The 16,911-nt window shown below is 42.2% G+C and overlaps 1 protein-coding gene across 4 annotated transcripts in view; it reads left to right on the forward strand.

Annotated features, from left to right (window-relative positions):
* The first annotated feature begins 1,633 nt into the window (after positions 1–1,633).
* The window catches only part of LOC140199372 (STE20-related kinase adapter protein beta-like), a 42,466-nt gene continuing 27,188 nt past the window's right edge, over positions 1,634–16,911 (forward strand). Inside the window, exons 1-5 of one of the 4 annotated variants that reach the window (XM_072261339.1) lie at positions 1,634–1,682; positions 2,216–2,346; positions 3,198–3,252; positions 12,887–12,967; positions 15,674–15,770. In XM_072261339.1, the coding sequence (XP_072117440.1) occupies positions 3,241–3,252; positions 12,887–12,967; positions 15,674–15,770 (190 nt within the window). In that variant the 5' untranslated portion in view covers positions 1,634–1,682; positions 2,216–2,346; positions 3,198–3,240. The other 3 variants (XM_072261338.1, XM_072261337.1, XM_072261340.1) reach the window with 3 other exon arrangements.

The raw sequence follows: 16,911 nt of genomic DNA on the forward strand, positions 1-16,911 counted from the left end.
GATCCAGATGGGAATTGGGAAGAGAGAGTGAGGCTAACGCTGAGCAACTCTCCCTCACTTAAATCTAAATCACGCGCTAGTCTCGATACCATCATAATGGTGTCGAGGTCCTCATCAACATCGACGATGGACGAACACACAAAAGATATGGGGAAAGGTGGGTGTATGAAGCTCGGCTATAGCCCCATTGAATACTGCAGCAGGCCCAGGAGGCTAAGATGTGTTATCACTCTATCAATGTTGTCATCTGAAGTTAGATACTATGGGATTACCAACAATTAGATAAAAGGCAAAATCCTACTCTGGATGCTGGATACACAAAACTAAAGCAGAGGATACTGGATATACTCAGCAATGCATTCAGCATCCACAGGGAGAGAAAAAGGTTTAGCCTTTCAGGTCAACAAGCTCTCATCAGAGCAATTTCACTCACCCTGCCCTGCTACTTGCTAGCTTGACAATTCCAGGCATTTTTCAGATTTCATAAGACACAAAGCAGAATTAGGCCACTTGGCCCATAGTCTGCTCTGCCATTCAATTATGGCTAACTTATTATCCCTCTCAACCCCATTCTTTTGCCTTCATTCCGCAGCCTTTGACACCCTTACTAATCAACAACCTATCAACCTCCACTCTAAATATACTTCGACTCAACAGCCACCCGTGGCAATGAATTCCACAGATTCACCTCCCTCTGGCTAAAGCAATTCCTCCTCATCTCCGTTTTAAAGGGACATTATTGTATTTTGAGATTGTGTCCTTTGGTCCTTGATTCTCTCACCATGATAACACCCTCCACATCCACTTTATCTAGGCCTTTCAATATTTGAGACGTTTCAATGAGATTCCCCCTCATCTTCTAAACTTCAGTGATTACAAGGCCAAAGACATTAATCACTCCTCATACATTAATCCTTTAATTGTCACGAACCTCCTCCGGACCCTCTCCAATGCCTTCATATCCTTTTTCAGATAAGGGGCCCAAACTGCTCACAATATCATATGATATATATTCACCTGAGCCATTTAGCCTGAGGCTGGTGACTCAGTTGGAGAAGATTTGAGTTGGTCAAAGAGCCATTTTTCTCCCATCTCATCAATTCTAGTATAATTGGTTACGGAGCAGCCACTTTGTTTTTTGTACCCAAAATCATCCTGTTGTCTGCAACATCCTTTGAGATTATTAATCTTTAGTGTTATTCAGGTCACCAACCTGAAGCTGCTCCAAATTAAATAGCAAGATTAGAGGCTACTCTACATCTAGGGTTGGGTCGGGAAACGGAAAGACAAGTCAATGGGGGCCGGTCCGCCCCTCTTTTTATCCTATCCCATGATACAGAGCAAAACAGGCAAGTTCGCTGCTTTCTGCCGTCAGTGAACAGTGAAGAGGAATAGATTTATAAAAGAAGCTTATTTGGCGTAATTTGGAAGCAGTTTCTACAGACAGATACACAAACTCCCCCCCACCTCGACTAAGCCGTCGCTCTCAGTTTCAGTGGTGTCCAAAGAGCAATCCCACCCGTCCGCCTGCCCTCCTCTCGCGAGATCTGCCGCCTGAGGTCACGGCTGACCTCCCCGCGGTCAAAGGGGAAACGGGCGAGCCGTCAGTCATTGTGACGTCACAGCTCGCCGTCGGGGGCGGGGCACCCCCGCCTCTTCCACCCCCTCCCTCCCTGATGAAGGTGAGGGAGACCGATCATGGAAGGAGGAGGGGGAGTCGCTGAGGCAGCAACTGTGGGGGCTGAGGGGAGGTGGTCCCTTGGAGGACCAGGAGGATAGCAGGGGCGTCTCTCGCCACTGGGAATGAAACGTCCACGTTGCCCCTCCTCACTCACACTCCTCAAGCGCCAGGGGTCCGAGGCCTGAGCATGGATAGGCAAGATGTTCAGAGCCGTGAATTGGTTTTGAAGTTTCTTTTTGTCACTGGCGGGCGATGCTTGTGAAGGAGCTGTCTGTGTTGTGGGGGAAGAGACTTCCTCCCTCCCCCTTTAAATGTCTCTGATCGTTAGAGCATGCGGGCACAGTAATTTTTTTGCAATCCTGCAAAATTAACTGCGCAAACAACAAAACTAAAAGAATATTCAATGTCAACTTTTTGCATTGGTGCAAGATGATGGTCTCATTGGAGTTGTGTCCAGCAGTTGGAGATAGGGGCGGCTGAATCAATTTATCTTACGTTGAATTGGTGGCTTAATGGTTTGTTTTTATTTTGCAGTGCCTACGATTGGTTGAGCGGAAGTAAAAGTTAATTCCATTTTCAAAAGGCCACCGTATTTCTTGAGAAGCAGGAGAACACTGATCGTGTCTTAAATATTAACATACTTCGCAAATGATGTAGCTTATTCAGTAAGTGCATTGGCTGATATCAATAACAGATGAATATTTATTAAGAGAAAATCGAATATTTTCTTTTAGCACTAAACTGTAAATGTTGAATTCACTTTTCAGTGAAAATCTAATTAATATGAGCTGTTTCTGTACAATAGAGTTTCATGTAATTAACAATTCATAGTAAAGCATGATATTTAAATATATATCTATTTACTAATCAACAGTGAAAATTCCGTGGGGGAAATGCATCAATCGTGTATGGTGTCAGAATCGGATAAGCTAGGAGGGTGGCAAGTTCACTTGTTCTGTACTGAGTGAGCTGACAGATGCAATAAAACTTTGTTGAGCTCAGCGCTGCAGGGCACACAAAATAGGATGCCGTTGTTATTTATCAATAACTATTCCAGACCAGATTGTTCTTGTCAGAAGCTTGCTGGGTCAGCTTCTTCCAGAGTTAACCTCCACATGATAATTAGAAACATTTGATTAAGCCATAGAAGAGAATATTATAAGAGATGACCAGACATAAAATGCTGGAGGAACTCAGCAGGCTAGGCAGCATCTGTGGAAAAGAGTAAACAGTCAACGTTTTGGGCTGAGACCAGTCATCGGGGCTTGTAGAGAGTGACAGGGCCAGGGTAGCTTTATCAACACAGAATGGAATTTTAAAAAACTATGTTATAACTAGATCATAAGGTCAGGGATGACAGTGAATAGACTTGGTACATGAGGATATTGGCATCAAAGTTTTATAACGTATATTTCAGTAGAGAGCTGTAGAAAAATATGTCTTGCGCAAGTTCTTAGTTTTGTTTCATCAGCCGACTAGATCAAGAGGTCATCCTTCAAGTATTTCTTTTTATCAGGGTCGCTGTGCTCATGTGAATCACCAAGTATATCGGAGCTTCCATGTCTTTTCTGGTAAGTCAGCCCAAAGTTGTAATTGTAGCCTCCTGTTTGTCTAAGTGGTTGCCATAATAGTTAAAGTACTGGAACTAGTAATCAGTAGATCTAGATTTAACTATGTTAATTAACAGACAATTAATATGCCTGGGGGCAAGTATCAAAAAGTTAATCTTGGGTTTTAACATGACATGAAACACACAGTGGATACCCAATCTGTATTTACATCCTGTCGGAGCATCTTTGGAATTCAGTTAACTTAACAACCTGCAACCTTCTTAACTGTCCTGGCACACCACTCAATTATCCAAACTGCCATACAATATGTGTTAAGAATAATGACAAAGTCTTAATTCGAGCTACATTAGAGCAATGTTGGAGGCTGAGGACAAGGGTCAGAGTGGAACAGAGAATTAATATATTTGGCGACTAGTACCTAAAAGTGTATCTTGGATATTAGCATGATGTGATGCGCATAGTGGATTGTTCCGTTTGGATCCAATCCAGCAACCTGCCTATGGGTCATAGGGGCACTTTTGTGTGTTTAGGGCTGGTGAAGTCTGGTGGCGCCCATCCCTCTCTAGGCCAGACCACAGCCGATGTCTCCCAACTTGGAGACTGGCTCTGGTCTCGAACACGTGGCCGTTGTAGTTTGTCAGGGAACTCATTCGCCCTGGCCAGTGGCTTCGTCAATGAGGCCCTTTGCCCAGTGGTGCTGTGTTAACACCACCCTCTCACTTCACTTAGCCCGCCTGCTGAAGTGGTGTACCAGGGTGGGCTACTTGGAGGCAGCTGTGAGAGATTTAGGAATGGATGAGGACCAGTGATGTCCATCCACCCTATTAGGTAGAGTGCAACTGCCAGACATCAAAGAAGCTACCTCTATCCAGAGCCCCTGGCACCCTCAGTCTGCGTGGATACCCAATCTGTATTCGATCTTTGCAGTGGAGGCAGTTACATGAACTGTGGTTACCATTACGTTAGGAGACCAAACCTGGATCAATGAAGTGTGGAGCGGTATGTAAAAGGGTAACAATAAGCTTATGAAAATAACTTGTCAATACATGTGATTAAAAATGGAAGCAGCTTTCAGTAGACAGAACTAAGGATCAATACAAAGTTTTACTGTCCTCCATCCATCTCGGGTCAAGAAAGATCAGTTCGGAGAAGGACATAAAGATACGGAAGGCGCTGGTGTGGAGGGCTTTGAACGACATGATGGAAATCTGGAAGTTGAACGTGACCAGAGGGCTTAAAAAGAGGATTTTCATAGCAGTCATAGAGTCCATTCTCACGTACGGATGCGAGACGTGGACACTCACCAAGACGATGCGAAAGTCTCTAGATGGTTGCTGTACACGAATGCTTCGGATGGCTCTTGATGTGAGTTGGCAACAGCACATAACGAACGTTGAGCTCTGTAACAACCTACTAATACTCTCCACTAAAATCGAGGCGAGAAGACTGCAACTGGCGGGGCACTGTCTACGCCACCCCGAGCTACCTGCCAGCCTAGTCATCATATGGGAGCCCAAGCACGGGAGGATGAACCCTGGGTGCCCTCCCAAGACCATGATCAACACGCTCCTAGAAGACAGCGGCACGGCTAATGTAGATGAACTGAACACACTGATGAGGGAGAGGGAGAAGTGGAAAGTCCGTCATCGTGCCTGACGTCAGCCCCCTAGGCCTGAATCGACGTAGTAGTAGTATCAGTATCCATCTGTGGACAATCAAATATCTAAAAGGAGTAGGAGACTCCTTGCATCTCCTGCATGATAATGAGTCAAGCATAGTTTTTGTTCGATCTTTTGTGGGCATTGTTGACAAGTAACTATTTATTGTCCTGAACCTGAGTACCATTGCGAAGGTGCTGTTGAGACAGTTTCTGTCCTGCTGAAGGAACTTGCACAGTTCTGAAGTGAAGGCAGTTCCAGAATTTAGCAAGGTGAAGGAGCAGTCATGTATTTCCAATGTATATTGCAGGTGATGGTGTTCCAGGGTCCCTGCTGTCCTTGTCCTCGGTAGCTGAAGTTATGGGGTGGGGGGGGGGTGTGTCAGTGTAGCCGAAGTAAATAACTGCAGTGAACTTTGCGTATGGTACAGACAGCTCAATGGTGGCAAATGGAGTGAATGGTTTGGATGGTGAATGGGTCACCAAACAAACAGATTGTCTTGAACAAGAGCTGCTTGTGACCTGTTGAAGCTCACCCATCTGGGTTGATTGCTGAGTAAATACACCTTATTTATGCCTAGGAGATCATGGAAAGGCTTTGCAAGTATGTTATTCATGCAGATCAGCCACAGGATTTGTGCTGATCATGGCTTTTTGGCAATGGCATCACTGTTGAATGTCATAGGTAGTTGGTCTCACTCTGTGTTGGGTTATTATCTGAAACAAGTGTGAATGTCATTTCCGCTTAAAACCCTTTGAATATTGACCATACATGCAGGTATGGTCTACTTCAGACAAGATAGAAGATCATAAAGGAAGTAGCTGAAAATAGTTGAGTTTAGAGCTTTGCTCTCACAAACTCCTACAGTGACGTCCTGGGCTGGGCTGATGGAACCGCAACAATCTCCATCTCATGAAGTGCAGTTAACAGATTTACCAAGGTGATTTGTGCTTGTGAACAAAGGTCATCTTGGTGACAAGAGTCACTCTTCCCTCACCTCTGGAATGGACTCTTTGGTCCATGCTGACAAATGCTGTAGTGAGGTCTGGGTCTTAGTGGTTCTAACAAAAGACAAACTGGGAATTGGTGAGGGAGTTATTGATGAGAATGTGCTTGACAGCAGTGTCAATAATCCTTTCCAGCACTTTGTTGATGTTTAAGAGTACTCTTTGGGAAGTGCCTTTTGTGAACAGGATACCAGTATCACTTTGGCTGGAGGCATGGTGGGATTTGGAGGCAAGGTCTTCAGTATAATGGTCTGGATATTGTCTGGACTTATACAGCCTTTGTTCTCAGCTGTTTCTTGATAAATGAAGACTGGCTTCTGTGATCTTGTTGGGATGGGGGGAATGTGAAGAGATAAATGGAAGACTGAAGTATTTGCATTCATTTTTACACCAAGGACATTTCACCTTTGCTTTATTTTGAAGTCCTTGACAGTGCTGAAGCCAGCCAGTAGTTTGATTTGCTCTACTGTAGACTGGTTACAACAAGAGCTGTGGTGCGAGCTGTCCATTTATCTAAATTGTTCAACAGAAGTACAACATTTGCAGCTATCTAAGTATATGGTTACTCTGTAGCATATTTTCTATTTAAAAACATGGACAAATCAAATATGGCCAATTCCTAACAACCATCAGTTAATCTTTCATTACCAGAAAAGTAACAAGAAGCTTATTGCCTGTATTGTCAAATGGTATTTTCTCTCTGATAATCTTCACATAACTCAGTTTTGGTTCTGCCAAGACTACTTCACTCTAGATCTCATTTACAGCCTTCCTTCAAGTGTGGACAAGAGAACTGAGTTACAAAGATCAGGAAAGAGTGATTGTCCATGATGTTTGAGGCAATTTTGATCAATGTGGCAGCAAATAGCCATTACAAGCTGAAGTCAATAGAATCAAGGAGTAAGTTTTTGTTGCCTACGTCAAACATAGCATAAAGAGTGTTAAGATGTCATCTCATTCCAGAATATTATGGCAGGAGTTTCTCAGGTCAGTATGAAGGTTAGAAGTGGTGATTCTCATTTCCATCACAACCTTGCAGGAGATGAACAATGTAGCAATAACTGCACAGCTTTCAAGTTTGGACCGAACTGTGGCAAATAACACTCATTCTCTATTTCTGTGTTGTTGACTACCTCTGTCAAGGAGATTAAGAAAACTATCTAAGCTGACTTCCCCATCATCGTACATTGTTAGTGACCAGAAACAGAACTGGACTGGTAATGTGAGTAGTTTGATTGAGTCATGGTGTCATGTAACAAGGATCTGTCTTCCTGACCCCTTTGCCATTTCACCATTAATTGAATTGAATTGACTTTATTTCTTACTACCTTCACATACAGTGGCATGCAAAAGTTTGGGCACCCTGGTCAAAATTTCTCTTACCGTGAATAGCTAAGTGAGTAAAAGATGAACTGATTTCCAAAAGGGATAAAGTTAAAGATGACACATTTCTTTAATATTTTAAGCAAGATTACTTTTTTATTTCCATCTTTTACTGTTTCAAAATAACAAAAAAAGGAAAAGTGTCCGAAGAAAAAGTTTGGGCACCCTGCATGGTCAGTACTTGGTAACACCCCCTTGGCAAGTATCACAGCTTATAAACGCTTTTTGTAGCCAGCGAAATTCTGCACCCTTTTTTCTCCAAACATACCTTTGCTCATTGCGGCCAAAAAGTTCTATTTTAACTTCGTCAGTCCACAGGACTTGTTTCCAAAATGCATCAGGCTTGTTTAGATATTCCTTTGAACCTTTTGAATAGAACTTTTTGGCTGCAATGAGCAAAGATATGTTTGGAGAAAAAAGGGTGCAGAATTTCATGAAAAGAACCCCTCTCCAACTGTTAAGCACGGGGGTGGATCGATCATTCTTTGGGCTTGTGTTGCAGCCAGTGGCACGGGGAACATTTACTGGTAGAGGGAAGAATGAATTCAATTAAATACCAGCAAATTCTGGAAGCAAACATCACACCGTCTGTAAAAAAGCCAAAGATGAAAAGAGGATGGCTTCTACAACAGGATAATGATCCTAAACACACCTCAAAATCCACCATGGACTACCTCAAGAGGTGCAAGCTGAAAGTTTTGCCATGGCCCTCACAGTCCCCCAACCTAAACATCATCGAAAATCTGTGGATAGACCTCAAAAGAGCAGTGCATGCAAGACGGCCCAAGAATCTCACAGAACTAGAAGCGTTTTGCAAGGAAGAATGGGCGAAAATCCCCCAAACAAGAATTGAAAGACTCTTAGCTGGCTACAAAAAGCAATTACAAGCTGTGATACTTGCCAAAGGGGGTGTTACTAAGTACTGTCATGCAGGGTGCCCAAACTTTTGCTTCGGGCCTTTTTCTTTTTTTGTTATTTTGAAACTAAAAGATGGAAATAAAAAAGTTTTCTTGCTTAAAGTACTAAAGAAATGTGTCATCTTTAACTTTATGCCTTTTGAAAATCTGTTCATCTTTTACTCGCTTAGCTATTCACAGTAACAGAAATTTTGACCGGGGTGCCCAAACTTTTGCATGCCACTGCATATGAGTAAAAATCTTTAAGTTACACCTCTGTCTAAATGTGTAGTCATAGTAATTTATAATAAATAGAACAGTCAATGTAACATAGAATTACACTCAAATCAGTGTGAGTTAATCAGTCTGATGGCCTGGTGGAAGAAGCTGTCTCGAAGACTGTTGGCGGTACCGTTTCCTGGATGGTAGCAGCTGGAATAGATTGTGGTTGGGTTGACTCGGGCCCCCAATGATCCTACAGGCCCTTTTTTCACACCTGTCTTTGTAAATGTCCTGAATCATGGGAAGTTCATAACTACAGATGTGCTGGGCTGTCTGCAACACTCTCTGCAGAATCCTGCAATTAAAGGAGGTATAGTTCAATACCAGGCAGTGATGCAGCTAGTCAGGATGCTCTCAATTGTGCCCCTGTAGAAAGTTCTTAGGACTTGGGTCCCATACCAAACTTCCTCAACCATCTGAGGTGAAAGAGGTGCTGTTGTGCCTTTTTCACCACACAGCTGGTGTGTACAGACCACGTGATATCCTTGGTGATGTAGGAATATGGGGAGAAATTTTTTTTTAAACTGATGAATGTAACCAGTGGTGTTCAGTATGGAATCAGTTGGCTAAAGGGTTTGTTTATGTGTGTTTTTTCTCTCTGATTCCCAATCACTTTTATGGAATTGCTAATCTTTGGTGCAGTTTATAGTAATTGATGTATCCAGCCCCAGTTTAACTTCCATTATCTATGTCCCTGGACCTCCATTGACTGTCCACACATCATTTTTGCATGTACTTGACAGTCACTGACCACAGATCTGGGTTTAAAAGCACCAGTTTCTCCACTTAATCCCCACCACCTTTTCTCCATTGTCCCAATTATTTCATGGTGTGTCTCTCCTTTTCAGGAACAGAGTATGAACACCATGTGTGAGTGTGCACACTGGCTCTGCCTAAAACATCCACTGTAGGTCTAATGTAGCAAATCAATGCTTTCAATAAATTGCATCTTGAGTGTCAATCATGTGCAGATTTACAAACATTTGTAGATTTAACCATTTGATTTGTCTAAATCATTAATGTATATTTTGAAAAGCGTATTTCCAACACTTATCTGTGTAGAACACAGTCACCCACATTTTACCACTGAAAGTTAGCCAGCCTTTAATTCCACTTGTAGCTTTCAGTGCTGAAATCAGCTGGTAATCCATCTTGGATATTAGGAACACACCTCCTGCCCTTGCCTCTCTGCGCACTCATCTAAGGCAGGGGTCCCCAACCTATTTTTCACCGCAGACCGGTTTAATATTGACAATATTCCTGCGGACCTGCCGACTGTGGGGGGGGGGGGGGGGGGCTGTTGTTCAAGTTGGGTTAAACTCACCTCAACATGCCTTTTACAGTTAGGGTTGCCAACTTCCTCACTGCCAAATAAGGGACAAAAGTAGCAGTCAAATCCTGGGACACTTCACCCCAGGAAAGACTACCATGACCATGAAGCCTTGCGCGGGCACTTGTGTGCGCATGCGCGTACGTGCCGATTTTTTTTCCACACATCAGTTTTGCCTTTATCTTTCCGACTATACTGTACATAGATTATTTCTACTTTATATAGGCTGTGTATTTATCATATCATTCCTGCTTTCACTGTATGTTAGTGTTATTTTTGGTTTTATGTGTTATTTGGTATGATTTGGTAGGTTATTTTCTGGGTCTGGGAACGCTCAAAAATTTTTCCTATGTAAATTAATGGTAATTGCTTCTTCAGGTCACGCCATTTCGGCACGAGCGGTTTAATAGGAACGCTCTACCTTAGCAGGGGAAATACGGGACAAGTGCGGTCCCATATGGGACAAACCAATTTAGACCAGTACACGGGATGTCCTGGCAAATACTGGACAGTTGTCAACCCTATGTTCAAGTTCAACAGTGCGTGACAGGGAATGAGGAAAGGTGCAGCTGACTCATATCGTTTCCTTACGGCCCGGTAGCACATGCTTTGCGGCCCGGTGGTTGGGGACCGCTGATCTAAGGTTTAATTACATTAAGCTTGCATTCTCCATTTTCACACAATCTCCTTGATCCCCTACCATTAAGCATGAAGTATCGTAGCATTTAGACAGGGACTGTTAAGATGCAAAACAACTTTCTATCTCCAGGGCATAGGACTACTAAGCCCCTTGCAGGTCTCAACGCTTATAAAGCGTCGATGGTGTTACAGTGTTTACTTTTTAACTTGTGTCATAATTGCACTTTATGCAAAATGTCAATTTTCTGGAATATATTTTATTAATTGTTAATTGATTTGTGGTAAATTTACTTTGTGAGTTATACAGTGCATTGTAAAAGTATTTAGCCCCCACCCCTTTGTTCACATAGATAAGTACACGTTCACAATCCCTTATCAGAAATTCTGAAAGCTCTGAAAACCGAAGTTTTTTGCGCCAATAGCTGATGTCACTCAGGTGTGACGTGGCAGCACTAGCAGAGGCCGCCAGACGTCAGTTGTGGCTCAGCGCTCGTACTGGTTACATGTGCATTTGCTGTTTGCTGATATTTTGTGTTCACTGTTGACTTTGTGTTTAATTTCACTGTGTAAATGTCAAAAAGAGCTGCAGATACTCCTATGGGTAACAACGAGAAAAAGAGAAGGAAGCATTTATCATTACCAATAACACAGAAAGTGGAGTTATTGCAGAAGCTTGATCGTGGTGTAGATTATGAGGACACTCAGTCCTCATTTATTGTCATTTAGAAATGCATGCATTAAGAAATGATACAATTTACATAGCATTTACATTGTATTAGGTATTATAAGTAATCTAGAGATGACTTAAAGGATACAGGAGGATGTGCATAGGTCTGGAGCTCCGCTGGGTCCTAAAGTCCGCCACACTGAGACAGGTTAAATAAGGGACTCGAGCATACGTGTTTTTTGGTATCTGTGGGAGGTCCCAGAACCAATAAGGAGGGATTCTGAAATCCAAAAAATTCTGAATTCCGAAATGCAACTGGCCCCAAGGATTTCGGATAAGGGATTGTAGACCTGTATTATAACCAGGGATTTTGATCAATTTAACTGAGAGTTTTTTATTCTGGTTCTGGTGTGCGACAGCTTCTGGTAGTTAAAAAGCTAAGAAATCCAACTAAAAGCATCACTAAAAATACTTATAGTATCTGAGGTAACTTGTTAAATTATTGACGCAAACTGTGAAGGGATGAGTGATAGCGAGGCAAATTCAGGTGATGATGTAGTGCAGAATCGTTGCAGAGGGAGTCTGATGCCCATACAACTGACACAGCTGCAATCGCTCGAAATCTGGGCCTGGAGTGAGTTGCTGGGTGTTGTGGTCAAGGCCCCGAATCCTTTGCTGTGCCCTGTTCCTACAGCGAGATACAATTCACTATTTAGACCATTTAAATGCTGGCCCAGATCAGAGGCGAGAGCCAATTTTGCTCGCTCTCCACGATCTTCACTACTCTCTCCCTGGAGCCTTTTGGTGTTCTGCTGTTGGGTTAGTTTAAACGCCGCCACATGAAAAGACAGTGTTGGTCGGGACGAGAGCCGATTTTGCTTGTTCTCTGGTGCTGAGGCTATGAAGACTACCCCGGCAGCTGTGCTGCGTGCCTGCTAATATGATGAACTGATAAGTGAGGCTTTGGGCCTAGTCCGGGGTTTGGATCTGAGGACTCAATTTTGGTTCGGAATGCTGTTGTTTGCATGATTTTTTTTCTCTTGCGCATTGACTGTTGGTCTTTATTGTTATTTTTATTCTTTTTTTTCTTTAATTGGGTTCTTTTGGGTTTCTTTGTGGCTACCTGAGCAACCTGAGCAAGAAAATCTCAAGATGGTATAATTTATACATTCTTTGATAATAAATGAATCTTGAATCTTCTTTGCAAATCACATGCTCTTTTTTTCACAGTACAGCCCAAAAAAACATGGAAAATTTTAAAACATGAAAAAAATAAAAATTCAAAAACTGAAATGTCAGCAGTTCAAAAGTATTCATCATCCTTCGCTCAGCACTTAGTTGAACCACCTCTGGCAGCTACTTCAGCCAGTATTCTTGGATAAGTCTCTGTTAGCTTTGCACAATGTGATGGAGCAAGATTTTCCCTTTCCTCCTTGCAAAGTTGGTCAAGCTGTGCCAGGTTAGTTGGGGAGCAGCAGTGGACAGCAATCATGAGGTCTTGCCAAGGATGTTTGAATGATCAGGACTCTGACTGGGCCACTCAAGGACATCTTTGTTTGAGTCCACTCTATAGTTGCTCTCGCAGTATGCTTTGGGTCCAAAGTGAGACTAAACCATAAGAATAGTTGTGGGGGCTGAATCTTTTTCAAGGTACTGTTGTGCACTTCGGTCCAGAAGAACATTGTTTTGTTTGTCTATATACATGTATGTAGTTGAATGGCAATCAACTAGAACTTGAACTTGATTTTTTTTCTCTCTTAATCTCTCTTAAGGACTGTTCCTGCATTTCACAGACAGAAATAGAACCAATTGACACTGGGAACCAGGTAGATGGTAAAGACAGTCATCATCCGGTGAGTTATAACTTCAATATGATGTTAATGGATAAGGGTAACATGTTCCAGTGATAGTAGTGAGAAGGATTAGTCTTTACATTTGATAATTTGGCATGTTTTTTTTTTGTAAAGTAATCATGACTTCTGAGTGTTGCTAAATATGTTTGTGTTACCGTACAACTGAGCTGAGGAGTGCTAGACTGAGCAAAATAATTTCAGTTTGCACAACAATTCTGCCAGGTTTGGAATGGATCCATACTTGTATGGATCAAAAGAATGAGGGAGATAAACTTGGGCAGAAGCTTTCCCTCCAAGACTGATTGTGCTTTATAAGCAACATCGTGTCATTTATTGATACTGCAGAAAAATTACAAGATAGACTATTCATTTTTTGAATTATAATGTAAAGTTTCACTTAGTTCTGATGGTAACATTGGATGGCAAGGACGTCGGCATATTGGGAAAAGTATGAACTTACTTTCTTTATTTGAAATTTGTCTATGCACTTGACTTAAAATGCTTCTATAAGTAGAATCTTTGCAGTGAATATATTTCAAAAGTCACATTGCAATCAGTTTAAAACCTAGCTTTTAACCTTGCAAAATTGTTGGTGGGTATGTCAGTTGTTGGAATTGGTTGCAAATTCTTGGTCACAAATTGTCAGAATTGTAACTTACAGCTAGTAGGTCTCTGCTTCTCAGATTGGTTTCGTATTGGATACCTACTTGAAGGGAAATTTGTTGGAATTATTTGAAGAAATAATAAGCAGGATAGACAGGGGAATCGGTGGATGTTGTGTCCTTGGATTTTCAGAAGGCCTTTGACAAGGTGCCGCATATGAAGTTGCTTAGCAACGTAGGAGTCCATGATATTACAGGGGAGGTATGAGCAGGGATAGAGGGAGAGGTAGTGTTGAGGAAGCAGGAGGATTCAGAACAACAGGCAGATTTGGAGACTGGAAATAGAAGTGGCAGATAGAATACAGTGTCAGGAAGTAGTCAGGGTCATGCACTTTGGTAGAAGAAATAAAAGTGTAGACTATTTTCTAAGCAGGAAGAAAATTCAGAAATCAGCAGTGCAGAGGGACCTGAGAGCTCTCATACAGGATTCCCTAATGGTTAACTTGCAGGTTGAGTTGGTGGCGAGGAAGGCAAATGCAATGTTTCAATAGGTGCATTTAATGTCAGAGAAATGTATACAATATACATCCTGAAATACTTTTTCTTCACAAACATCCACAAAAAATGAATGACAGTTAAAATGTTAGAACCCAAAAGCCCCCCAGCTCCTCTTTCCCATGCACAAGCAGCAGCAAGGCAACACCCCTCCACCTCCCAACAGCAAAAAACAACAGCACCTTCCATCAAGCACTCACGCGTGCAGCTAGCATCAATAAAGACACAGACTTGCAGTACCCCAAAAACTACTCATTCACCTGGTAATTTGACATACTCTCTCCCATTTCATTCGGCTCTCTCTCTTCCTAATAAGGGAAAAAGAGATGTCCCCATTTCACAGCAAGAGAGAGACATAACGATGTTAACAGTCTGTTGCGTTGCTTTTTCCAAGCTCTGCTCCCAGGGACTCAGCACCAGAAAGGCGCAGCTCTCTGGACACACAACCCCCGGCAGCTAACCTGCTGCTTCCGATATTCCGTGTTCTCCTGTGACGCTTCAGTAAGGAGCACTGGCCTAGAATCAGCATGTCTCCAGAGCCACAAAAATTAAGAGCCCTGAAGGCGTGCTCACCTTCCTTGGGATCAAAAAGTGGCCAGTTGTGAGGCCCTGAGAGTGGGTCCCATTCCTGCAAAGAATTGAAATCAGAGTGTAACTCCAGGTCAGGATCTTCAAAAGAATCTTGAAGAGGAAAAAAAGAGATATCAAAAATAGAAATGTTTGGTCCACTTATCTAAGAAAGGATGTGCTAACATTGGAGAGGGTTCAGAGAAAGTTCACGAGAATGATTCCAGGAATGGAAGAGTTATTATATGAGGAGTGGTTGGTTTGGCCTGTACTTGCTGGAATTTAAAATAAAATGTGGAGGTATCTAATTGAAACCTATCGAATGTTGAAAGGCCTAGATCGAGTGGTTGTGGAGAGGATGTTTCCTATATTGGGGGAGTCTAGGACCTGAGGGTACAGCCTCAGAATAGAGGGATGTTCATTTAGAATGGAGATTTGGAGGATTTTCTTTAGCCAGAGGGTGGTGAATCTGGAATTTGTTGCTACAGGTGGCTGTGGAGGCCAGGTATTTGGGCGTATTTAAGTTGGAGGAAGATGGGTTCTTGATTAGTAAGGGCATGAAAGGTTAGGCAGGAGAATGGGGTTGAGAGAGAAATGGATCAGCCGTGTTGAAATGGCGGAACAGAGTCACTGGGCCGAATGGCATAATTCTGCTCCTCTGTCTTATGGTCTTATTGGTTATTGAGTGAAAGACTCACTGCTTCAACTTCAATACCTTAAACAGAAAATATAGCTGCTTTACAGATTTTGATAAATTCAGTGATCTTTATGCAAATAAACTGTCTGAAGGTTAAGTATCAGGTCTTTTTTTAACTTGATCAGCTCTGCACTCTTCCTGCAATTTGCCTGGCAATGGTGCTTATTTCTAATGTTTAACAATTTGATCCATACTAAAAAAAGACACTATTTTAGTTGCTATCATTTTTCTTCTTGAACTGAACAGATGTTCATCTGTTATTATGTTTCCTTTTCTTCTACACAGAAAAATGGATTTTACACATGTTCCCAGAGATCCCAGCAAGAAGATAAGATGATATACACAACCAATGCCAGTCACTATGAGCTTTTGTGTGAACTAGGTAAAAACACTTACTAAATTAGAGTTATTTGATAATGGCCTCATAAGACATTAAGAACAGTAGGCCATCTCGCCGGTTGAGTCTGCTCTGCCATTCAATAAGATCATGGCTGATCTGGCCATGGACTCATCTCCACCTACCTACCTTTTCCCCATAACCCTCAATTCCTCTATTATGCAAAAATTTATCCAGCCTTGTCTTAAATATATTTACTGAGGTAGCCTCCACTGCTTCATTGGGCAGAGAATTCCACAGATTCACCGCCCCCTGGGAAAAGCAGTTCCTCCTCAGTCTCCATCCTAAATCTACTCCCCTGAATCTTGAGGCTACGTCCCTTAGTTCTAGTCTCACCTATCAGTGGGAATAACTTTCTTGCCTCTGTCTTATCTATCCCTTTCATAATTTTATATGTTTCTATAAGATCTCCTCTCATTCTTCTGAATTCCAGTAAGTACAGTCCCAGGCGACTCCGTCTCTGTTCGTAATCTAATCCCCTCATCTCTGGAATCAACTTGGTGAACCTCCTCTGCACAGCCTCCAAACCAGTATATCCTTTAAGTAAGGAGACCAGAACTGCACACAGTACTCCAGGTGCAGCCTCACCAGTACCCTATGTAGTTGCAGCATAGCCTCCCTGTTCTTAAATTCAATCCCTGTAACAATGAGGCGTTCATCCTTTACAAATGTCCTGTTGAATAAAGCAACAGCTCACTCATCTCAGCAGCTGGTTTTTATTCTGAAGACATTAATCCTTGTTTGTTGGTTGATTGTTTTCAGTATTTCTCAACTACTTAAATAATTTCATTTTAGAATTATGATACTTTTTGGAAAATGCATTGCAAATCCACATATGCGAAATAATTACACCTGTTTTCAAATACTAGAAAGGTTTTACTTTGATTTCAAGTACCAACTGTCCTCTTCAGGTTGTGGAGTTGATTTCTGCTGTTTACAGTGTCCTTTGCATCTTCCGTTGTTAAGAGTTTTCAGCTGACAGTTAACAGAGTATTGACAACACTGCTACCAAGCTTTGAGTAATAGGCAGGGTGGGTAGGTAGCCTTTTTCCCAGAGGAGATACATTATGTCAAGTACTATAGGGCATAGATTTAAGGTGATATGGGGAAAGTTTAATGGAGATTT

Source organism: Mobula birostris, chromosome 6, assembly GCF_030028105.1.
Source record: "Mobula birostris isolate sMobBir1 chromosome 6, sMobBir1.hap1, whole genome shotgun sequence".
Classification (NCBI taxonomy): Eukaryota; Metazoa; Chordata; class Chondrichthyes; order Myliobatiformes; family Myliobatidae; genus Mobula; species Mobula birostris.